This window comes from Pecten maximus, chromosome 12, assembly GCF_902652985.1.
Source record: "Pecten maximus chromosome 12, xPecMax1.1, whole genome shotgun sequence".
In the NCBI taxonomy this organism is placed as follows: domain Eukaryota; kingdom Metazoa; phylum Mollusca; class Bivalvia; order Pectinida; family Pectinidae; genus Pecten; species Pecten maximus.
Genome location: NC_047026.1, coordinates 28,150,370 through 28,175,355, shown reverse-complemented (window position 1 = coordinate 28,175,355; position 24,986 = coordinate 28,150,370). Strand labels below are relative to the sequence as shown.

The following is a 24,986-nucleotide window of genomic DNA, read 5'->3' as shown; positions in this document are numbered from 1 at the left end:
ACCATTTTCATCATCTCAAAAAAAACGGGTATGCGCTGAATGCGGCCAACACACATCTAGTTACTATCGCCTTATGTAATTACACAATGAAACAATGATACAATGTGCCATATGACAAAACTTATCGACTCATTGTATATATGACTTATTTGAAAAGATTGTCAAACCAATTTTACTGTATGGATGTGAGATTTGGGGTTTAACTGACCTCAAAGCAATTGAACGTGTACACTTAAAATTTTGTAAAGTATTACTTGGATTAAAAAAACAGTACTCCTAATTATAAGGTATATGGAGAACTTGGTATAACTCTACTAGAAATTACGGCAAAAACAAGAGTAATAGCATATTGGTCACAGTTGACTTATTCTAAATTAAGTAAAATTAATATTAAACTGTATAAACTTCTTTGTTATTGTCATCATTTTGATGACAAACATGTTCCTTACATAAGTTTTGTTAAAAGTATTTTAAATGAATGTGGGGTGAGTTACTTGTGGGATTATACAGTATTCTTCTGAATGTAATCCAGTATGGCTAAAACATTTTATTAAGTTAAGACTTTATGACCAGTACTTACATAAATGGCAGAGTGATGTGCACAATTCCTCAAAGGCTATATGTTATAGAATTTTAAGGATAACTGTAATTTTGAAAATTATTTAGATATTTTACCTGATAAAGATAGAGTATTTTTTTGTAAATTTCGCACTACTAATCATAAATTTATTGTTGAAACTGGCAGATGGCACCAGATTGAGTATAAAGAAAGAAAATGTCCACATTAAATGGTCAACAAATTGGTGATGAATTTCATTATTTACTTGAATGTACAGCGTTATCTGCTCAGCAGGAGGAAGCAAATATTATCCATTGGAAATTTTTGTTGCCTTCTAGATCGCAAAACTTTTTATATGACTGCAAGTGCCCACTTTCTTTAAAGTTTTCAATGACACGACGAAGGAGCTGTTTGATTGCATCCGCATCTGGGTCATCTGATAAAACATCCATATCATTATCACCATCGTCGAAATCATCGTCAAAAGAAAGATGTTTCTGAGGCGTTTTAGTTGTACCTTGAAGTGATTCTAGATCTGTAGCAGTATTTTCCAATTTTTGAATAGGCGATTTGGGTTTCGATTTTTATTTCGTATGTGGGATGCTTGTGCTTTAGGAACAGTAAGCAGAATAGTCCCGTCGTTTGCCAGTATTGATTTACCTTCTTTTTTTAATGGCGGATGGGATGACAACTTCATACTGTTTTAAGGAAACCAAAACGCCCAGTGTTTGAATCTGATGTCAGTTCTTGATTAACTGTAAACTGTGTCATTGTGTTCATTACACAAATAATCCAGAATTTCCTGTTATATATTGAACTTGTCCTTACAGTAATAAATGTGTATATATCAATTTCAGAGTATGTATCGTTCCATGGCGTAATTATTTGTTTCTGTAATAAATCAACTTATGATGAAGTACAGTACAAATATCACTTTGTAATTTTAAAAGTAGAGTTTGAGGTCAATTAAGCAATATCTATTTTCAATACGAATAATATGTAAAATATTCAACAGGGAGATTAAGTATGGCAATAATCTTCTAACCTATTTGCCAATTTGTTAATTCTTACGATATAAATATTCTTGAAACATTACAATTTCCAGGCATATAATGTAATTTCTTCCTTACAAAACCAAGGAAAAGGTTTAAAGTGACTGAAAATAAGAATGTTTAAGGTCAGCGATGTGTTAAGTCATTTTTCCAGCAAGAAATAGTTATGTATTTAAGATAATTCATTGCCGTAATTAGACGTAATCCGTATCAATTTTGGTCGTGAATGAACGGAATCCGTAGCATGGTGTTACGGAATCCGTATCAACGATATAAGATACGTCGATATTTTCTATATTCAAGCGCGGATCTAAAACCCAAAACACTTGTAACACATAGAAAAGCACATCAACTACCAATGCATTTCATTTATATGTTGAAAAATGCCTTACTTTGGTTTTACGTACATAACAGCTACTTCTGTAATGTAAACCAAGTTAACCAACATTGCGTACTCAAACTGTTAGATATCCATAAAACAAACATCTAAAAAGGGGGATACTGATCAAATATATAAGTTTGAAGCAGTTAATACTTACATGTTTACACAAATTCTGCTGACCGTGTGCTGAAAATGGCGCGACGGAATCCGTAACACGCGGTTAATAAACTTTTACTGTAGACGGAATCCAAATAGCGAGTATCATGTAGACGGAATCTAAAGAGCGAGTAGCAAACGATATACCCCGTCAATCTTTTTTTTCAAAATCAACTTGTGTGTTTATGCATGTGTAATTTCGATAATTAAAACATTATAATGCAGATATGATGCCTCACAAAGGAGATTATAGTGTTGCTGTCGTGATATAGTTTCTAGGTCATACTATTAAAACTTACCCTTTAATCATTATTTACAAATAGATTCACCATCAGATGATACTATCCATCCTTCGACAGCTCAAATGTTGTAAGATTAATCAAACAAAATGACTTCATATATATATCCAAACAATATTATCAGAACGCTTGGCTAGTATACAGTTCATATTGATTTGACCATTAGTAGTTGCTGCATTAGACTTGGTCATGACATGAAACAAAACAAAAGTATTTTAAACAAAGTAAAATAATTCATCTAAAGTAGAACTAGACAGTGATTTGATTTATATTCACGTGTGACGGCGTTATTATACCTCATCCTTTGACAAGAAAATGATTGAAAATGACTTTAGTTTAAGTTTCCACAGTAAACAAACGTAGGTAAGGATATACGGGAGGTGGGAGATCCAACGTCCGTGTAAACAGTTCGGTATGGTTCTATGTTACCCAGGTAAGGATTGTTCAGGGGTGGGGTCGAATAAGTCTTGTATAGTAGGTACAATCTATTTCAAAAACAGACCCGATACATTTGGGAACAACCAAGATAAAGTTGAACTTATAGCCGAATTGTACATCTGAACTGTTTAAATTTTTCAACATAACTTCCTAGTATAGGTGAATCTACTACGCATACTTCATTGACAATTCCATAATTTTCGTATGAGGTACATGTATGTTTTTACGATTTCGAGTGCAGTGAAGAGGTTTATTAAATGCTGTACAGTATTTATGGTTACTAAATATGAGTGAATATAAATTTTACTCGACTTGCATTGTATCCGTACGTATGGGTTTAATAGAAGCCATCGTACTGGTGAACGACATGATTATGATGATATTGATAATGACCCCGACCCTAGGCCTAGGTGGGAAAACACGGGTATGCGTTTTCAAAACCATCTAGCTTTAACATTACAGAAACATGATGTCGTCAAAATTAACAATAATCGAAACATCATAGCCGATGACATACCGTATGACTGAAGTGAGCGCTGCAAACGACGCTCGACTTTGTTGGGATCCATCGCTGGGATGTTTCGTTTGACAGCCGACACCCATAATAACTGGAGTCTTTCATCCTTCGGGAATGCATGCCCCCCTCTTTCACTACAATACGGGACACAGCAACACGTTTTCGGCATATCCCCTCCTCTAGATCATTTATTTAACGGGTTTTACGTTCACTCTTATAGTCTCTTACCAATCGGCTTGATCTAGATGTAGAAGTAGTGTACTTACCGGAAATACACTGGGCCGCAACAACTAGAGCGCCACCAATTATACCATTCAGGGGCAGAAACTGACTAATGATGACCATTTGACCACTTTATTTCAACATATCTTATTGACATGACGTTATGGCCAATGGATTGAATAACAGACAGACTACATAAATTCTTTCCATAGGTGGCTAGAGTGTTAACTGAATTTTACTTTAGCTAGATATATTAAGGTACTAAAACGGAAATACACATATGTAGCATGAATGTAAACGATAGGTTATTAAAGACAGATAACTTGCTTTTGATTACATGACGAGAGTGACACAATGCTAAATAAGCCATACGCACCAACACCCACACAAACAAACATAGATCTAGTTATTGATTGTCATAACTGCACGTTTACACATTAGTTACTATTGAAAATTCAATTATGTTAGGTAGATACACGTACTTTCCAAATACTGCACAAGCTAGGTGGTTAAAGAGTTATAAGAATATAACAAAAAGCGAAGTGTAACTTACATGTAGGCCTTCTTTTTCTAAATAAACATCAATAGATGTTAACGAGAACGTTATTAAAGGGGGATAACTCACTTTTGCTTACTAAATCAGAATCAACACCTTCCTTTGTCAAGATGGCTTTATTTCCACTCAATCAAGGGATGACTGCTACCTGTAATACATACACATAATATAATGATTAGTTACTTATCACAATGCTACATACTGTACGACAATCACACATACAAATAAAACAAAGTTATTAATTGTTATAACTGCACATACGCATATGAGTTACTATTGATTATGCAATTCAGTAAAGCAGATAGACAAAAAATGTGCAAATGATGCGGAATTCATACCCATGTTTATTTTTTCTACTATTTGATAAACGGAATTAACCTGAAAGGTACACTTATCAAAAGTATAAGTTAAACATTGCACAGAGGAACACAAAGTAAATAATGAAAATGTTTATTAATTATATATCAAATAAATTTACAGCTATATTCAACTGGATTCACACACCAGCATGGATTATACTGGAAATGGAAATTAAATCTAAAGTCCAATATGCCAAACACGATCAAATGCTGTACTTGTATCAAAACCGACAGATCTGACTCTTTTCTAGACTCTAAATTAAAAGTTAATGTATGTTAAATATATAAAGGTTGATTGGAAGTAAAATCTCCTGGTATGTTTGGTTTGGTTTAGTTTATTTTGTTTAACGTCCTATTAACATCTAAGGTCATTTAAGGACGGCCTTCCATGCGTGCGACATGTATGCGTGTGGTGAGTGCGCATGTGTGTGTCAAGTCTCCTTGTGATAGGCCGGAACTTTTGCCGATTTAAAGTGCTATCTCACTGAAGCATACTGCCGAAGACATCCAGCAGCACACCCCACCCGGTCACATTATACTGACAACGGGCCAACCAGTCGTCCCACTCCAAATATGCTGAGCGCTAAGCAGGAGTAGCAACTACCATTTTTAAAGACTCTGGTATGTCTCGGCCAGGGGACAGAGCCCAAAGCCTTCCTCACAGCGGCGAACGCTCAACTAAAGGCCAAAAGTGAGGCATTGTCAAGGGAGACATTAGGAAGAAGAAAGTTGTTAAGAAAGAAGAGAAAAGATAAGACCCCAAATTTAGTCGCCTCTTACGATCATGCAATGGGGGCAGCAGGTACAATTCTTACGCCCTACCTGCATTCCTGGTATGAATCTACTCTTGCGTATTGTAGAGTTATAAAGATATTTAGAGCATTTTTGTTACCATTACTAAACTAGAGCCTGGCGTAACTGATATAGGCCGATATTGAGAAATGCCAATATGTTTTCCATACCCCCTTTAATTAAAGCCACTTTCCATATATCCGGTTTTATTTGCTTTTTTGTTAATACGTGAATCTATGTGGTAAATTAAACGTGTAAGATTCTTAATAACATAAGGGTGAATGTCATCTTTTTTTTTTTTTTTTTTTTTAATTTAGGAGAGTGATTTGGTCATCGATGGTGATTTGTATTGAATGTAAAGTCTATTTTATGAAGTGCATTTGATATATGTACCCTAGGCGGATCAGCAATGTTGTGAGATGAAGTTGACATTGAGATGAAGTTGTCATTTAGTGTTTACCGAGGGATTGTGAAGTAGTATATTGTTATGCTTTAGAGGTGGAATACATGATCATTGGCTTTGCTAATATCACCTTTCGTTTGGGGCTTTATATTTATTCTGTTTGATAGACCTAATTAAGTCAATAACAGTTTTGCAAATTTCATTGAATTCTGCCCTATGTTGTTCAGAATTTGTTTTTTGGCTGTTTTTTTTTGCGTTTTTGTTGTAGCTTGTTATGTCTTATTGTGTTATCAATGGCTTATCAGTAGTTCTAATTTTTATAGTAAATTTTGGATGGTTAATTTTTTTTTACTGAATCAGATAAAGGTTAATAAAAACAATTCGTTAAACTCGTAAAAACTGCGTTTAAAATCATAATTTTAATATATATAACTCCAATCATGCGGCATTGATAGCGTTTTTATACACAACAATACGTGTTATAGACATAAAACATGTATACACATACAAACAAAGGATTCATTTAATTATAAATTGATCATAAACTTTGTCCATTGCGGATACACTTCCAGACTACCAATATATGTATATCATTTATAATATCTCATCAGTTGAATTCTACTTTCGCGAAAACTACCTTCCAATTTCTAAATAATGTAAAACTTGAATTTCATTCTGCCTTCCGCTTCCCGTGTCAATTGGATGGCACGTAAACGTACAGGTAACACGCGTTAGGTACTGGCATGTGCAAATCACAGATCATCACGCCACCTATTGGCACTGTTTAACACAGAGAAAATAATTTCATCCTTATTTCTACCCTTCAATCTGTTGAGCTAATATTTTTAAGACGATTTAAACTCGAGGCCGCGTCAAAACTCCATGTACTTAAATATCCTGCCGTCATTAATTTAATTTGCGCCATATTATTTTTTTAGACAAAATAACAAAAGTGCGTTCGGTTCAACTTCGAGAAAAAAAAATTCAATAAAACTATTTTATCTCGTGGATTTTTGTACATGTTTGTTTGTTTATTTATTAATTAATAAATTTATTTATTCATCTATTATTTTATTTATTTATTTATTTATTTATTTATTGTGTTGTTGTTTTACCGATGAATAAAATCATGTAATGGCTATTCCAAGAGCCTATCAAAACCAACTGATATTATTCAATTGAAGATCAGTTAGTATGTCTAAGTATGATTGAGTAAATATTCTAGATGACAAAAGCTATAAGACATAAAGTACAGTATCTTTCTGAGGCATTAGTTTCGCCGTCCATTCAAATATCGATACTTTACTCACGTCTATCATTTGATGCATGGTAAAACCGAATACACCTTTATCCTTAAATTAGGTCATTAGGTTGAGGTCAACATAAGATTGGGTAACTGGCGGACACATCTTAAGGACCATCTTACTGATGTGCCTGGACATAGTTGCGTGACGCCACACACGGTTACGCTATACAATTAAATGCAATCGGTAAAGATTAGCATAGCTGATACAGCAGGGACTAAGAATGTTATCTGAATGTTATCTAAGAAAACCAAGAAAATTACATGCGAAAAATTATTTTTTCCATCGAGAATGAGAAATATATATATTTAGATAATAGTTGTGTGTGCGAAATCTGAAGAAAGTTTTTATATCCTTACCAACAAGAATAATCCAATATAAGTTAATTGAGGGGGAAATGAAATATGTAAAACATGCATGCGTTGTAATGTATTTGCATGAAATTACTTAAAATATTTATTTCTTTCAGATAAAAAGAAAAAATTAGGAAAAATTCCGATAATATTGGCTGTGATATTGGTTGTTGGTGTTGCAGTTGGTACCTACTTTATAGGCAAGTTGGAAAGGTTTGACATTAACATTAGAATAAACTTAATTCTCGTTAGCATAGCACGCCATCAATTTACCTATTAACACGACACTGTAATTGTGACAAAACATCAGATCTTCGAAAAAGAATATTAGGTGTTACACACTCTAATCAAAATTAGACTTGTAATTTCCACTCCTCTACGATACTCTACGATACACTGCAATACAATATATAACGGTGCCCCTTAGGAGGTCATCTCAGCATGACCTTTGAGCTCAGCCAATCTCTTTGAAATTGTCGGTGTGATTTCATTCTTCGGAAGTATAAATACTTACAAAACGTTCCCGATGTATTCCGATGGTCGATAGCAACGGTAAACAACATGGCTTCAAACACTCCGGCTCACCAAGATACCTCAACGAATTGATTATTTAACAAACATTTACTGTCCGTTTGGTTTTTCCTTCATCGTACGAGAGATAGACAGTAAATGCAACAGCGTCGTGAAAAAATAGTTTGAAAGGGAATATGATTATAACGTGTACTGTACGCAATCTAATTAAAATTAGACTTGTGATATCCATTCCTCTACGATACTCTACGATACACTGCAATACAATATTGAATTGCAGTGTATCGTAGAGTATCGTAGAGGAATGGAAATTACAAGTCTAATTTCAATTAGATTGCGTACTGTACGGTAACGATTTTCGAAATCAAGTTGGCAACACAATCCGTCCTGTCGACGAGGTATTGTTTGCTCGTTTTCTGTTCTTCTTTCTTTGTAACGTCCAGAGGATTAGCAATATTTTTATTACCATGGCCATTAACATAATGCAGTTGTTTGTGAAAATTTGCGTATATGTATTTCAAATCAAGCGCTGAATTAAGTCGCAAATACTAAGGAGACGCAACCGAAGGCTCGTATAAGACTCTTTGTCATTGGTTGATTAATGACGTCATTTACTGGTTTTCATTGGCTTATATTTGAAGCTCAAAGGTCATGTGGAGGAACGGAAATAACAAGTCTAATTTTAATTAGATTGGTGTTTTACGCTGAAAAGCTTGAATGAAATAGAATTATAGAAACTGCTAGACAATTTCATAAAACGTAAGTGAAAATGCCTGAACACGTAACAGAGACACATTTGTTCAACAGTATGAACTATTTACTGCCAGTGAACTATATAAATATATCAAACTGATAAAACTTATTTTCATTGCAGCGATGAGAAGTAAAATATAAGTTTTGTAGTGAAAATATAAGTTTTCCGTTTTTGACCAATCAGAGCGAACATTTGTATTCGCCTCATTGAAACTTGCCAATGTTCCAATCGAAGCGAAGATAGATAAATGGATAATTTTGCTGCATTTCTGATTTCATACTAGTATTTGACAAAATACAAACTTGACATTAGGTTTTCATGAACTCGTATGACGGAATATTTCAATATTTTTCACTTGTGCTTCACACTCGTGAAAAATATCGATATTCTGTCATACTCAAGAAGTATATGTTATATTCAATGGGAAACCATTCAACATCCTCTATTTATTTGTTAAGTTGCATACAATGATATTCATCCGCCTTTTTTTACAGTTGTGTCAGAAGACAGCGAAAGTGATAAAAATGGTAAGTCAATAGTATACCTATTAGGTTTGATATTATCGCATCATCGTCAATATTGTCCTACATTTTCTTGCTCATTAGTGTTTTCAGATGAATATAAATTGTTGCACTTTGATGCAACTTCAATCGTCCGAAGACATCACATCTTTTAAAGGTTCACGTTGTTTCTGCACTGCCTGATACGCAGGCTGCATTTAGTGTTTTTCAGTTTTTTTAGAGTTAGTTTTCCATGTTTGAATTGATTCCTGCGTCCTGATAGAATCCGGGATCGAATTCGAATTTCGGAACAGGAATATTAATATCGATCGTAATTTTCCCGAAAGTGCAACCTTTTATCCGCATTAAAAAAATATGATTTTTGAAAAGGAAATTAACTCATTTATGTAGATTTTGCTATGTGCCTGAATTATTTCCGTGGCAAATGGGGAAATGTTCGATTATATAGCCAAAAATACCGACGTTGGGCCTTACACCAACAATAAATCAATTTTTTTATAAGGGAATAGTTAAAATAAGTCACATGCATAGAATTTGCTGGAGAATATTGATATACACTTTCCATTGATTCCAGTTACCTCTTTAACAAAAGTGATTAAGAGGTTATACTTTGCGAAAATCTAAAACGGTGTTAATGTTGTTGCCTTATTCAGTTATGTGATCACACTAAATATACGATAACATGAAACTTGAAAGGGCCGTTGTTATACTGAAGACGATGTGTACTTTCATTTCAAATGCTTATTGAGCAAGTAAACATTGTAAACAGGGAAACAGAGAGAAAAATTTAAGTATCGTATTTAAGGTCCTGATATAAATTAGGACAACATTTAAAGTGTTATAATCATTAAAACTTTTCTGTTTGTTGTCACCATTATAACCCTCACGTTTGTTGTCACTATCATAGCCCTCAATTGTATTGTTACTAGTATAACCCTCACATTCGATGTCACTATCATAACACTCACGTTTGTTGTCACCATTATAACCCTCTCGTTTGTTGTCACCATTATAACCATCACGTGTGTTGTCACCATTATAACCCTCACGTTTGTTGTCACCATCATAACCATCACGTTTGTTGTCACTATTATAACCCTCACGTTTGTTGACACCATTATAACCATCACGTGTGTTGTCACCATTATAACTCTCACGTTTGTTGTCACCATTATAACCCTCACGTTTGTTGTCACCATTATAACCCTCACGTTTGTTGTCACTATTATAACCCTCACGTTTGTTGTCACCATTATAACCCTCACATTTGTTGTCACCATTATAACCATCACGCTTGTTGTCACCATTATAACCCTCAAGTTTGTTGTCACCATTATAACCATCACGTGTGTTGTCACCATTATAACCCTCACGTTTGTTGTCACCATTATAACCCTCACGTTTGTTGTCACCATTATAACCCTCACGTTTGTTGTCACCATTATAACTCTCACGTTTGTTGTCACCATTATAACCCCCACATTTGTCGTTGCCATTATAACCCTCAAGTTTGTTGTCACCATTATAACCCTCACGTTTGTTGTCACCATTATAACCATCACGTTTGTTGTTGCCATTATAACCCCCACGTGTGTTGTCACCATTATAACCATCACGTGTGTTGTCACCATTATAACCCTCACGTTTGTTGTCACCATTATAACCATCAAGTTTGTTGTTGCCATTATAACCTTTGCGTTTTTGTGCACCATTATAACCCATTTTGTTGTCATAGCCTTCACGCTTTCTTTTGTCACCATTACAGCCGTTGTAATATGATAAATAGTTCTAATGATCATATATGTCATTCAAGTAAGTGCTAATATACCATATTCATGTGTAAAGGAACAGTTTGACCGACTGCACAAACCGTTAATGAAATACCCATTTTCATCATAACACAGCATGAATAATGCATCACGCCGCACTTGATTATTTCGTTGGTGGCAATGCACTCCTCCTTTAAAGTAATTAACACAGGTCATCGTATACAAACGTTTTTTCATGACTTGTTCTAGAACTGTCATGTTTATTATACATTGATTGGCCAATATATTGCAATGTTACAGCGAAACCCATATAATCCGTGAAAACGAGATGAATGTGAAAGTCCAAAACCCCGTTGGGCGCCTCACATGTGAAAAGTAAAATCAATTAACCTGTGCTTTGATTGAAAACCACCTCGAGTTAATAAATCCTCGTATTCACTTTAAAAGAACTAGATTAATATATATGCAACACACTGAGCTGCCATTAAAATAATCAACAACAGTTAACTATTTTGTGTGGTTGTCTGAATACCAATTACTAAGGAAGAGCAGTTTAATTATTCGAGAAGAAAGTTAAGCAACCAGCTACGACCCAGGAGTTATTTGTCGTTAAACTAAAAATTATTATTATTTCGACCTGCGTAACATGTTTATTGCTTAAATATTTATAATTTACCATGTTATATGGCTGTGATTTTTGTCGCTTTCGCATTGGTCAAAATTATCCGACCGTTCTTGAGCGATAACAATGATAAACAAAAGGGCAACCGGGTTGGATTTTAAGAGCTTTGGCTATATTTCAGACATTAGTCTACAATCTATAATTGTTATCAATTATGAAAGAACATGGGAAAACACATTCCATCCGAGTGCCCGACAGGAATCGAAGGTCATGATGTTAAATTTGAAGAAGCTACGGAAGGTCAATCATTACTAGTTACATGTACTACACAGTAGTCATTCGTGTATCAGTAAATAGAAAGCTTGGATGTCTTTCCAATGTAATGCCAATACTTTCTTGATGTTTAATTGGTCGTGTTAATGTTCAAATAAATGTTATTTCTAAAGCTAATTTACTTGAGGACTGTCAAAATCAGAATTCAAAATACCAAAAATGGCATTATAGGGATTGTTTCATATAACAGTTATTACTGTTATGATGTATAATCATTGACTTTGATTAGGTTAATACAAGGAGTTATTAACCCGAGAAAGAAGATATTCACCGAGGCCGGAAGCCGAAGGAAATATCACCCTTCCAAGGTTAACAATTCCTTGTAACAACCTAAAAAGTAGATAACGGCTAAATCATATGAAACGATATCAGTTCTAGCAAGGTAAATGGACTAAACGAAAGTGATTCAGATTAACATATCCATTTTTTCTTCTTTTTTTTTTTTTTTTTTGTTGTTAAAAATTTATCCTCCAAATAATAGGTAACCGACACGAGAATGATATACATAGAGAATTGTGCATACATTGGCATTTAATTAGAACGTTCGTTTATCGTTACTGATCTTATGATATCTTGGTCAATCACATAAGAGGTATTTAGTCATATAACAAACTATCCCGAGTTTCCTCTGGCCCTGACGCCATATCTAGTGTAGCCCGAGTTTCCTCTGGCCCTGACGCCATGTCTGGTGTAGCCCGAGTTTCCTCTGGCCCTGACGCCATGTCTGGTGTAGCCCGAGTTTCCTCTGGCCCTGACGCCATGTCTGGTGTAGCCCGAGTTTCCTCTGGCCCTGACGCCATGTCTGGTGCAGTCCCAGTTTCCTCTGGCCCTGACGCCATGTCTGGTGTAGCCCGAGTTTCCTCTGGCCCTGACGCCATGTCTGGTGTAGCCCGAGTTTCCTCTGGCCCTGACGCCATGTCTGGTGTAGCCCAAGTTTCCTCTGGCCCTGACGCCATATCTGGTGTAGCCCGAGTTTCCTCTGGCCCTGACGCCATATCTGGTGTAGCCCGAGTTTCCTCTGGCCCTGACGCCATATCTGGTGTAGCCCGAGTTTCCTCTGGCCCTGACGCCATGTCTGGTGTAACCCGAGTTTCCTCTGGCCCTGACACCATGTCTGGTGTAAGGCTAGAGCACACTCCTTTATGAAAACGTGGAATTATCCGACGCCGCTTGGTGTCGTTAAGATTTTGGTGCAAATACAAAAAATCGAGTGTGACAGAACACCTACCTTACAAACAAGTATAAATGAAATATTTATATTTACCCCAAAACACCAATTTAATCCCTTAACGGTGTTCTATTCCGTCCGTGAATTGCTCTCTGATATGTACAGTAATACTGATACAAAAAGGGTTTAATTCCCTAAGAGCAAGCGTTCGACATGGATAAGTATCCGTGTTTGTCTTATAATCATTTCCATACAATTACAAATTAAACATTCGGTTTGTAAAGAAATAATAAAAAAAGAATAATTATTAATGTAATAAACATGTGAAACAATGTATTGTCAGTTTGTTAATTTTTTGTCAGATATGAGGAAAACCTCGCACCAAAGTAAGTCGCCTGACGCTGTTCTGTCCAAAGAAGAGACACAAATCTCCACAGATATAACATCAGCATTGATAACAACTGACGACGAAGGAAACAACGGATCTGTATTCAGTAAGTAATACATTCGTCACAGATGTATCAATATGTAAACATGTTTTTCCGATTTCGTAACTGAATTATATTTTATATTGATTAATGACTTACCTGCTGTTTTGACACATTCAAACTGTTTGCTGACGATAGTAAATTAATGTAAGCTATTACAGGATGACATAGATAGAGTGTTGGACTGGTGTATTAGGTGGCGTATGAAAGTTGATATTGACAAACGGTATACCATAAGTTTTACTTTTAAACGTTCTCCTATTCTCTACTCTCAAATGATGGGAGGGCAAATTTTATGCAAAATCACTCATGTTAAAGACGAAGGCGTCTGGATCTCTGACAATTTCAACTTTTCTTACCATGTCAAAAAAATGTATCAGAAGGTATACAAACGCTTGTTTTTTTTTAAAGCGTTCTTGTAAATATTTTAAAAACGTCCGGTTAAAAGTCAGTTGGAATATTGCAGTAAGATCTGGTCACCGCGCAAAACTACCTGAATACACCAACTAGAATCGGTCCAAAAATTTGTTTGAAATATTTGTGTCTTAAAGCGAACTTTGATTACAAAAGTCATTCTGATTCATGTAAACATTTTAACCTGTCTACATTGGAAATTAGACGGCACTTTATGGATATTTGTTTCCTTTTAAATATGTTAAATGACTTTTTCCAGAAAAAGCCCTTACGAGGGATAAACTGGCACTTTGGAGGATTTTTCTCTCCCGGAATACCTCATTCAAGATGGCTGCCCCCATGGGCAGCCATCTTGAAATGAGGTATTCTGGGAGAGAAAAATCCTCCGGTGTCAGCAATTCTCTCCCCTGTATCTTGGTTTCAAATATACAGAAGTGACATACTTTTCTTTAACTGTATTTTCTTGAGATTTTTTCTTTTCAGGTTGAAAACCTTCTAGGATTTTAGTCATGTCGAAGATTAAAGAAAAGTATGTCGAAGATTGTATTGAAAATATTTTAAAAAAAAACACAACAAAAACATATGAGTCGAGTTTTGTTTATTTTATTAATGAAAACAATATTTATGAAATTCCTGGAAATTTGCCAAGGCCTTCTCATTCTCATGTTCTCTGACAGGGATAATGTATTTGTCTAAAAAATTAAAGGGTTGAAAAAAGAATCTTTGACTTTTAACATTTTACAATAGTAATAAAATAGAGGAGAAAAATATGAAAAAAGAAAAATATATACGAAAGGGATACTCACTGTTCTGTTTCAGCTTATTACTATTGTATATAGTAAATCTCTGTAGGTCCTTTACTATGGGGTGATTTACTGTAATCATGTTGCAGTCATTCTGAAAAGAAAAAAAATATCATCATTGTAAAAACAAAAAATTCACAGAAAGATGCCTTTAAAAAACATTTGAAAACTTACTTACCTTCTCTATATCAATTGACATGTGTATAATCTCAGTCTGTGTTGACACACTACTGTTAAACGTTTCTGTCTGTGTAGCATCAAATCGTTGAGTAAACAAAATAGTTTTGAATTCTTGGAGAAATAACCTTCCAAAGGTGACGTCATAATATAATTTTAGGCATGGCCTATGTGAGAGCGCAGCAATCCCGGTGCCCATGGAATTCGAGAAACAAGCACACATAATCTAGTGTACTAGAATAGTAAATCCCACGTTACAAAATGAATATATTGCCAACAGATCTATACACTGGTTTGTAATAAAGTATATATCAACAAGAATTATGATTTAGATAACTTACTACAAAAACTAATCGTAGAATAAGTCTTAAAATAGACTGATTAAGCGATGACAAGGTGACGGGACAGCAGATCTCGCATTGTTATGTGACGTCACTCAGGGAGTTCATGACCCCCAAGACAGCTGTTGTCTGGTACACTGTCAAAGGGAGGTAACTTTATCATTTTTAAGTAAATATTTGAATGGATATGTTCTGAATTTTTAAAACATAAAGGTTACTCAGTATTTTTTTATTTTGTCATTATTTTGTCATGATTTACTAACATGTTGTTTTCAACATGCTGTTTTAATATGGTAGCATGTTGTTTTAACATGCTGATATGGTGTTTTAGCATGCTAACATGCTGTTTTGACATGCTAACATGCTGTTTTGATATGTTAACATGTTGTTTTAACATGCTGATATGATGTTTTAGCATGTTAACATGTTGTTTTGACATGCTGATATGGTTTTTAAGCATGCTAATTTGCTGTTTTTAACATGATAACATGCTGTTTTAACATGCTGATATTATGTTTTTAACATGCTAACATGCTATTTTTAACATACTAATATGCTGTTTTGATATGCTTATATGCTGTTTTAACATGCTAACATGCTGTTTTAACATGTTAACATGTTGTTTTTAACATGTTAACATGTTGTTTTAACATGCTAATTTGCTGTTTTAGCATGTTGACAGGCTGTTTTAGCATGTTAACATGCTGTTTTGACATGCTAGCATGCTGTTTTAGCATATTGACATGTTGTTTTGACATACTGACTTTTCAAAGAAATTAACAAAATAGTAAGAATATTTTGTGAAACTTGTTTTTTGTCCTGATTTTGTCATTTTTTGTCATGCTTTTTGTCATTTTTTGTCATGATTTTGTCATTTTTGTCATGATTATGTCATTATTTGTCATGATTTTGTCATTTTTGTCATGATTTTGTCATCATTTATCATAATTTTGTCATTTTTTGTCATGATTTTGTCATGATTATGTCATTATTTGTCATGATTTTGTCATTTTTGTCATTTTTGTCATTTTTTGGCATGATTTTGTCATATTTCTCATGTTTTGTCATGATTTTCGGATTAGAACACATTGACATTGTGAAAAAAGAACGTGTAACACATAGGTTGACAAGTTTAGAATTACTTTTACAAAAAGGTATTTGCAATAGAGATTATTATAAATCTTTATGGAGTAAATCTGTAAGACAAACTATGGCTACCAAAACCTTGGTGTTTAAAACAGTCTAACCTCTAAATAAACCTGTCACATTAAGTGATTTGAGAAAATTTGAACCATTACTGAGTATTGAAATAGATGTTATTAGTTTAGAATGTCAGAACCAATTTATAAAATACCCCAAAGATAAAAATAAGAAAATGTTGTTTTTTTTATATCATCATGATGAACATAATGATACCATTGGTAGTTTATCTGGACTTTTTAAAGTTATTTTTGTAAATTTTATAGAATCCCCTATAGTAATAAACATAGGCACAAATGTCAACATCATTGTAGACTATGTTTTAGTGAAGATTGTCTTCAAGAACAAACTGTCATTTGTACTAGTTGTAACATGCCTTGTAGAAGTGAAGAATGTTACAGAAACCATGAAAATGTTGATGGAACATGCAAAAGTTCAAAAATTAAGTGTACAATTGATATATGATAAATCAAAACAATCTGAACATGAATGTTTCACTTATGAATGTGGTCAATGTAAAAATAATATTTAAAAATGGTCATCTATGCTATTTGAGATCTATCAGAAGTATGGATACAGTAACTAATTACATCTTTTATGATTTTGAAACCATAGAAAATGAAAAATACAATTGTGAAATGGGGTATGTGAAACCTTCCGTATGTGAAGGTTGTATTATATCAGAAAATCCCTTTTGTCCTTAATGTACTACTTGTAATAATTGCAATGAGAAAATATGTGGTAGAGAAATTCATAAAGAGAACTTAGCTATTGTACACATAAAATGTGACAAATGTTCTATAGATGAAAAAACCTGTGAATTCTGTGGAAGTGTTTCACATAATTTCAAAAAAGAAATTTCCTTTCCCACAATGAAGCAGTTTGGTGAATGGTTATTTACCAAGAGGTATGCTAATTTTACATGCATTGTTCATAACACTAAAGGCTTTGATGGGAATTTCAATCTAGAATATCTAGGGAATGTTGGGATTGCTCCTAAAAACCCCATATTTTCGAATTCAGGAACAAAACGTATGCACATGTCAATTGCTAAAGGCTTAAATACATTTTTTTTATTGTGATCTTTTTTTTTCTTTTCTTTTTTTTTCCACACAAACATTTAATCCCCCAGAACATGTATACATTGGAAGGCTGCCAAGGTTGGGGTCTTGGGGTCAGCCTTCAAAATATAAACAATGTCCCCACACAGGGGGGACTCTCACTCGCCACACAACTGACACATCTCATACTATCACACTTAAATTACCACATGACAATAACACAAACTATTCAAATAAATGATAACTAGCAAACTATTTTCAGATTTTTAAATTTTTTTTTAATACAATCAACTTTAATTGTTATTGAACATACAATAGCAACTTATTAAATAGATATCAAATATTTTGCCTAAATTTGAATAAAATCTATTGTAGTAAGGCATACTTATGACATATTTCCATGAAATACAACTTTTGATTCCACTTCTTCGAATGAGTTTGTATAAAATTCACTAATCTGACATGAAATTAAAAAATGAGATAGTTTGAGTTTTGATAAATATGGACTTTTCATAATACTGTTTCTTTACTAGAGTTTTGCTAGCAGCAGTATTTTTTTTTGTTAAAATTGCAATACGAACAAAATAACAATCTGACATAGCTGATATTAATTTCTTATCTAATTTGATATTGAGTGCGATACTTTTTGATGTATTTGCCATTTTGATGAAGAACACATTCCTAAAGTTCAATTGCATGGAGCACAACACTCATAACAAAACAAGTAGCACAATTAGTTCACTGATAGTAATTTGGGGAAAAAAATATGAAAATTTATAAATATAAGGCTTAAATATTAATTGTTGGGATTCTATCAATTTTCTAAAGCTTTGGAATTGAAAGAAATGCAAAAAGGTTACTTTCCATATCTGTTCAATACTGAAGAAAATGAAGATTATGTAGGACCTTATCCTGATGTGAACTATTATTGCATAGTTCAAATGTCTGTAGAAGGTAGACAGAAATTTTTAAAATGGTATGAAACTAAAAAAGGGGGGATTTTTTATCTTCAAAAAGAATTATTTGATTATGCTCACTCGAATGTTGACATATTAAAAAGAGCCTGTTTGAAATTTAGAGATCTAATGATAGAAAATGCAAATGTAGATCCTTTTCAATTAAAAACTGCTGCCAGTCTAGCCATGCACGTTTTCAAACATAATTTCATGACGGAAGAATACATTTTAACTCTAAAAGTATGGTTAAAGTTAAAGCTATCAAAATGAATGGTCAATATATGATACATGAGAATGTCATAGATATAGAATTAATATTGAAAGCCCAATTCTTAAAATCTGATTTTGGTAGAATACCAGTACAAGGACATACCTCAGCAGTAGTTCATAGTAAAGAAAGCATTCGATTAAAAATTATTAAATTAAAATAGGTAAATATTTTGTGGATGGAATATGTGATAAAGAAATCTGGGAATTCAACGGTTGCTACTATCACTCTTGTGAAACTTGTATGCCTTATAAAAGAGAGAAAACAATATTTTCTCACAATAAATTGAATCACAATGTCAATTTCCAAAAACATTAAAACAAAATGAGATATCTGGAACAATGTGGCTGCACTGTTCACCTTCAATGGAACATGAGGTTTTAGAGGAGTTGAAAAATAATTTTCAAATGCAGGAATTATAGTAGATCTTGTAGAAAAGTTAAATGCTAGGGATTCACTGAGTTAAAGAAGGGGAAGAAATGCATTATGCTGATTTTACCTCACTTTACCCTTTTGTTAACAAATATCGTAAATACCCTGTAGGACATCCTACCATTATAACTGCTAATTTCAAACATGTTCAAGAATATTTTGGTATAATTAAACTAAAGATATTGCAACCTAGAAAACTATATCTACCTGTCTTACCAGTTAGAAGTACTGGAGGAAAACTCACTTTTCCATTATGTAAACAATGTACTGAAATACAATCACATGAAGACTGTCATTATTGAAAAAGGTTATAGAATTATTAAAATTTATGAAGTGTATCATTTTACAGAGGCTTCTTCTGAACTATTTAGAAAATATGTAGATACTTTTCTAAAATTCAAACGAGAAGCTAGTGGATGGCCTCTAGATTGTATAACTGAACGTGATAGGGGAGAGTATGTTAAAAAATACTTTGAACATGAACGTATTCAACTAAATAATATAAAAAGTAACCCACGACACTTAGAGTGGTTTCTAAATTGTTATTAAATTCATTCTGGGGTGAGTTTGCACAGAGAAAACAATTCACACAAAGTATATTTTTCACTAGTGCAGAACTATGAATTCATCATTGACAGTACCATTGATATTGTTGATATCCATATCATGAATGAAAATCTTATTTACATGCAACACCTAGTTAAAGATTCCTATTTGAAAGAAGAAAATTTATTTTACCAACATATTCATAGCTACATTCACAACATGTTGGGCCAGATTACATTTGTATGATCAAATGGATATATTAAAAGAAAATGTCGTGTAAACAGATACAGATAGTTTGATATATCTAACAAAGGAAAACGCAACCTGTGAAATTAACTCTAGGAAAGTATTTAGGGGAACTTACAAATGAATAAGAAGATGGTGGACACATTGTAGAATATATAGGATTGGGACCTAAAATTATGGGTACAGAACAAATACAGGTAGAGAAGTCTCAATTATATCAATTCAAAAGTGATCAATTTTTCCACGATGAAACAACTTTTAACGGATCCATCATCTGAAGTAAATATTACTGATAGGAAAATTCTTAGAAGTAGATTACATCTCAAACTGTTAAATTCAAAATGTTTGCAAAAATATAAATGTGTATATAATAAGAGAGTCATTGATTTTAAATCAACCCTAACCTATCCTTATGGTTTTTATTTTTTGTTTTTACTGTTAAAAATTAGGAGTGGATACTGCACAATTCTGATCATGTTTTTATTCATCATTCTAAAAAATTAAGAATGATTAAACATATTCTAGCAAATTCTCATAAACATAATATGAAAAATATGAAAAGTTTTACCACAATGTAATATTGATTTCAAGAATAAAATACTTTGATGTTGTTGTAAAAGAAAAATTAATGCATGCCGTGGCATTGCATTAAAAAGGAAAATAATTTGTTTTTTTTCTCCAGAAAATGCCAATAGAAGTTCAAATAATGATATACAGATATTTTGTCACAAACATGTTACACTACAATCTTAATGAAGAATTTAAACAATTTCTTGTATATACAACTTTTGGTAAAACATGTATAAACCTACAAAAGTTATACATTTTAATTTGTTAAATAAGAGAATGGTGAAATAATATTTTTCCATTTCTACAGATCTTACCTACAGAATTACAACATAAAATTTACAAACATTATATAATGTTAAGAATTAAACAAAAACAGGATCTTAAAATGGAACTTGTCAATGTAAATATATTTTACAATAAAATTTACAAGAGAACATTTTTAAAACCCAGTATGGTTAGATATTTTTATGAATGGAAAAAGATACTTAAAATTTCAAATTGTAATGTTTCATAGATTTTCAAAAAAAAAAAATATATTTGCAGATTCTACCCACAGAATTACAAGTTAATGTTTACAATTATTATATTATAGCAAAAATTTATAAAAAAAAAAAAAAAAAAAATACGTTGTGAACTGTTAGATTTCTATACTTTTCATAATAAATCTACAGAGATAAAATACTATCCTGTGGAAACTTGAAACCTAGATTGATAAACCATTTTTTCAACTGGAAAAAGGTTCTAAATGTAGAAAACTGTAACATTTCATAGTTTTCTTTTGTTACAGATGTTACGTGTGGAATAACAAATAAAAATTTACACATATTTAACTAGAATGAGAGTTATTTACAAAAAAAACTATTAATGAAGAATATAAAATGATATTGAACAAATATAATATCTTTTATCCTTCATGTGTCAAAATTATTGTTCAATGTAATAGTGGTGATCATTTAACAACAATGGTTTTTGAAAAACAATGTATATATTGTTATTTCACAAACCTGATCTACCATTACCTAAATAATGGTTATCATGTAAAAAATGTCTAATATGTTTTGAAGATTTTACAAACCAAATTCTAACAGGTTGAAAACAAGAAATTGTTTGTTTTTTCAATTTTACAGAATCTAACACAGGAGCTTAAGCAAATGATTTATAATTTTTATGTACAAAAGAAAATTAATCAGAAAAGAAAAATACACTGTCAATTTAAAGACATTTTAAAATGTACTATTCATTCTTCAAGACAGTGTCTTTCCCCTACAGTGCTTACAAAAAATACACTGTATACTATGTCAATCTCTACAATGTAGTGAAAGATGTTTTTAAAGGTAAAAGAAAATATCTGTGATACATTTATTAAGACTTTTTAAAAATGTCAAAATCATGACAAATAATGACAAAATCATGACAAAAATGACAACATCATCACTATATATTCTTACTATTTTTTGTTCATTTTTGTCACATGTCAGTATGTCAAAACAGCATGTCAACATGCTAAAACAGCAAATTACATTTTAGCATGTTAAAAACAGCATGTTAACATGTTAAAACAGCACGTTAGCATGCTAAAACACCATATCAACATGTCAAAGCAGCATGTTAGCATGTTAAAAACAGCGTGTTAACATGTCAAAGCAGCATGTTAGCATGTTCAAAACATCATATCAACATGTCAAAACAGCATGTTAGCATATTAAAAACAGCAAATTAGCATGTTAAAACACCATATCATCATGTGAAAACAGCATGTTAGCATGCTAAAACACCATATCAGCATCTTGGTTTGTTTTTGTTTAACGTCCTATTAACAGTCAGGGTCATTTAAGGACATACCAGGTTTGGAGGTGGAGGAAAGCCGGAGTACTCGGAGAAAAAACACCGGCCTACGGTTAGTACCTGGCAACTGCCCAACGTAGGTTTCGAACTCGCAACACAGAGGTGGAAGGCTAGCGTTGAAGTGTCGGGACACCTTAACCAATCGGCCACCGCAGCATGTTAAAAACAGCATGTTAGCATGTTAAACAGCATGTTGATATGCTAAAAACCATATCAGCATGTTAAAACAACATGCTTACATGTTAAAATAGCATGTTAGCAAATCATGACAAAAACAAAACACAAAAAAAACAGAACAATGAGCATCACTTTCATATGTATTTTTCTTTTTTCATATTTTTTCTCCTCTATTTTATTACTATTGTAAAATGTTAAAAGTCAAAGACTCTATTTTCAACTTTACATTTTTCAGACAAATACATCATCCCAGTAAGCGAACTGGAGGATGAGAAGGCAACAGCACATTTTCATCAATTACATGAATATTTTTTAATTAATAAAATAAACAAAACTCAAATCATGTGGGTTTTTTTTCATTTTTTTAATATTTTTAATACAATCTTCAACATACTTTTCTTTAATCTTCAACATGACTAAAATCCTAGAAGGTTTTCAACCTGAAAAGAAAACATCTCAAGAAAAAACAGTTAAAGAAAAGTATGTCACTTCTGTATTTGAAACCAAGATACAGGGGAGATAATTGCTGACACCTATGGAGGATTTTTCCCTCTCAGAATACCTCCAAAGTGCCAGCTTATCTCTCCCTTACCTTTTGATGACATCGGAAAATATACTTGTCTTAAGTATGTGATTAAAGACACTTGGCAAAATGTTTGACTGTATATAAATTTCCCTTTGCCATTCATTATAATATGTGTTTAATAAAGTATAGCTAAACATATAGTTAATTTATATATACATGTATACATACTTTTTGACACGTTGGGCTCTACTGTTTAGAGATAAAACGACATGATACGTTTTTTTAGAGACCGACCCCATTTGCCGAGATTTGGCGAAATCTTCTGTGTTTGTCTTTGATTGCTACCACCAGAGAACGTTCAATGACCTATCGGATAACAGCACCGTCAAGTGTGTGTACGTATATATTGTGTCTTAATCAACAATGTGTCTGATATTCACCATTCCGTTAAGTTGCACTTTTACTCGATTATACCTGTAACTCATGAAACATATCAATTCTCTTCAATTCTATATAGTCGCCAATGACGTGGTGTAAACATGTTCAATGGATCAGTTATACCTATACTAAAGATGTGTATGTCGTGGTGTATATCAGTTATACCTATATACTAAAGATGTGTATGTCGTGGTGTATATCTGTTATACCTATACTAAAGATGTGTATGTCGTGGTGTATATCAGTTATACCTATATACTAAAGATGTGTGTTTCGTTCAGTAGATCAGTTATACCTATACTAAAGATGTGTATGTCGTGGTGTATATAAGTTATACCTATACTAAAGATGTGTATGTCGTGGTGTATATCAGTTATACCTATACTAAAGATGTGTATGTCGTGGTGTATATCAGTTATACCTATACTAAAGATGTCTATGTCGTGGTGTATATCAGTTATACCTATATACTAAAGATGTGAATGTCGTGGTGTATATATGTTATACCTATACTAAAGATGTGTATGTCGTGGTGTATATCTGTTATACCTATACTAAAGGTGTGTATGTCGTGGTGTATATCAGTTATACCTATATACTAAAGATGTGTATGTCGTGGTGTATATCAGTTATACCTATATACTAAAGATGTGAATGTCGTGGTGCATATCAGTTATACCTATATACTAAAGATGTGTATGTCGTGGTGTATATCAGTTATACCTATATACTAAAGATGTGTATGTCGTGATGTATATATGTTATACCTATACTAAAGGTGTGTGTGTCGTGGTGTATATCTGTTATACCTATATACTAAAGATGTGTATGTCGTGGTCTATATCTGTTATACCTATACTAAATATGTGTATGTCGTGGTGTATATCAGTTATACCTATACTAAAGATGTGTATGTCGTGGTGTATATATCAGTTATACCTATACTAAAGATGTGTATGTCGTGGTGTATATCAGTTATACCTATACTAAAGATGTGTATGTCGTGGTGTATATCAGTTCTACCTATATACTAAAGATGTGTATGTCGTGGTGTATATCAGTTATACCTATACTAAAGATGTGTATGTCGTGGTGTATATCAGTTATACCTATACTAAAGATGTGTATGTCGTGGTTTATATCTGTTATACCTATACTAAAGATGTGTATGTCGTGGTGTATATCAGTTATACCTATACTAAAGATGTGTATGTCGTGGTGTATATCAGTTATAACTATACTAAAGATGTGTATGTCTTGGTGTATATCAGTTATACCTATACTAAAGATGTGTATGTCGTGGTGTATATCTGTTATACCTATACTAAAGATGTGTATGTCGTGGTGTATATCAGTTATACCTATATACTAAAGATGTGTCTGTCGTGGTGTATATCAGTTATACCTA

The 24,986-nt window shown here is 32.9% G+C and overlaps 1 protein-coding gene and 1 long non-coding RNA gene across 5 annotated transcripts in view; one reads left to right on the top strand and one right to left on the bottom strand.

Moving 5' to 3' along the window:
- Positions 1–24,986, top strand: part of LOC117339408 — a 73,603-nt gene that overhangs the window by 23,489 nt on the left and 25,128 nt on the right. Inside the window, exons 4-7 of the mRNA XM_033900977.1 lie at positions 7,509–7,592; positions 9,172–9,204; positions 13,453–13,584; positions 23,427–23,535. Of these exons, the coding sequence (XP_033756868.1) occupies positions 7,509–7,592; positions 9,172–9,204; positions 13,453–13,584; positions 23,427–23,535 (358 nt within the window). The remainder of the gene's footprint in view (positions 1–7,508; positions 7,593–9,171; positions 9,205–13,452; positions 13,585–23,426; positions 23,536–24,986) is intronic.
- The window catches only part of LOC117339409, a 49,755-nt gene continuing 39,348 nt past the window's right edge, over positions 14,580–24,986 (bottom strand). For 2 of the 4 annotated variants that reach the window (XR_004535187.1, XR_004535186.1), the window contains exons 3-4: positions 14,799–14,889; positions 14,580–14,684 (exon numbers count right to left, since the gene is read on the bottom strand). This is a non-coding gene — a long non-coding RNA (uncharacterized LOC117339409). Of the gene's footprint in view, positions 14,685–14,798; positions 15,112–23,008; positions 23,433–24,986 lie in introns of those variants that run through there. The other 2 variants (XR_004535185.1, XR_004535184.1) reach the window with 2 other exon arrangements.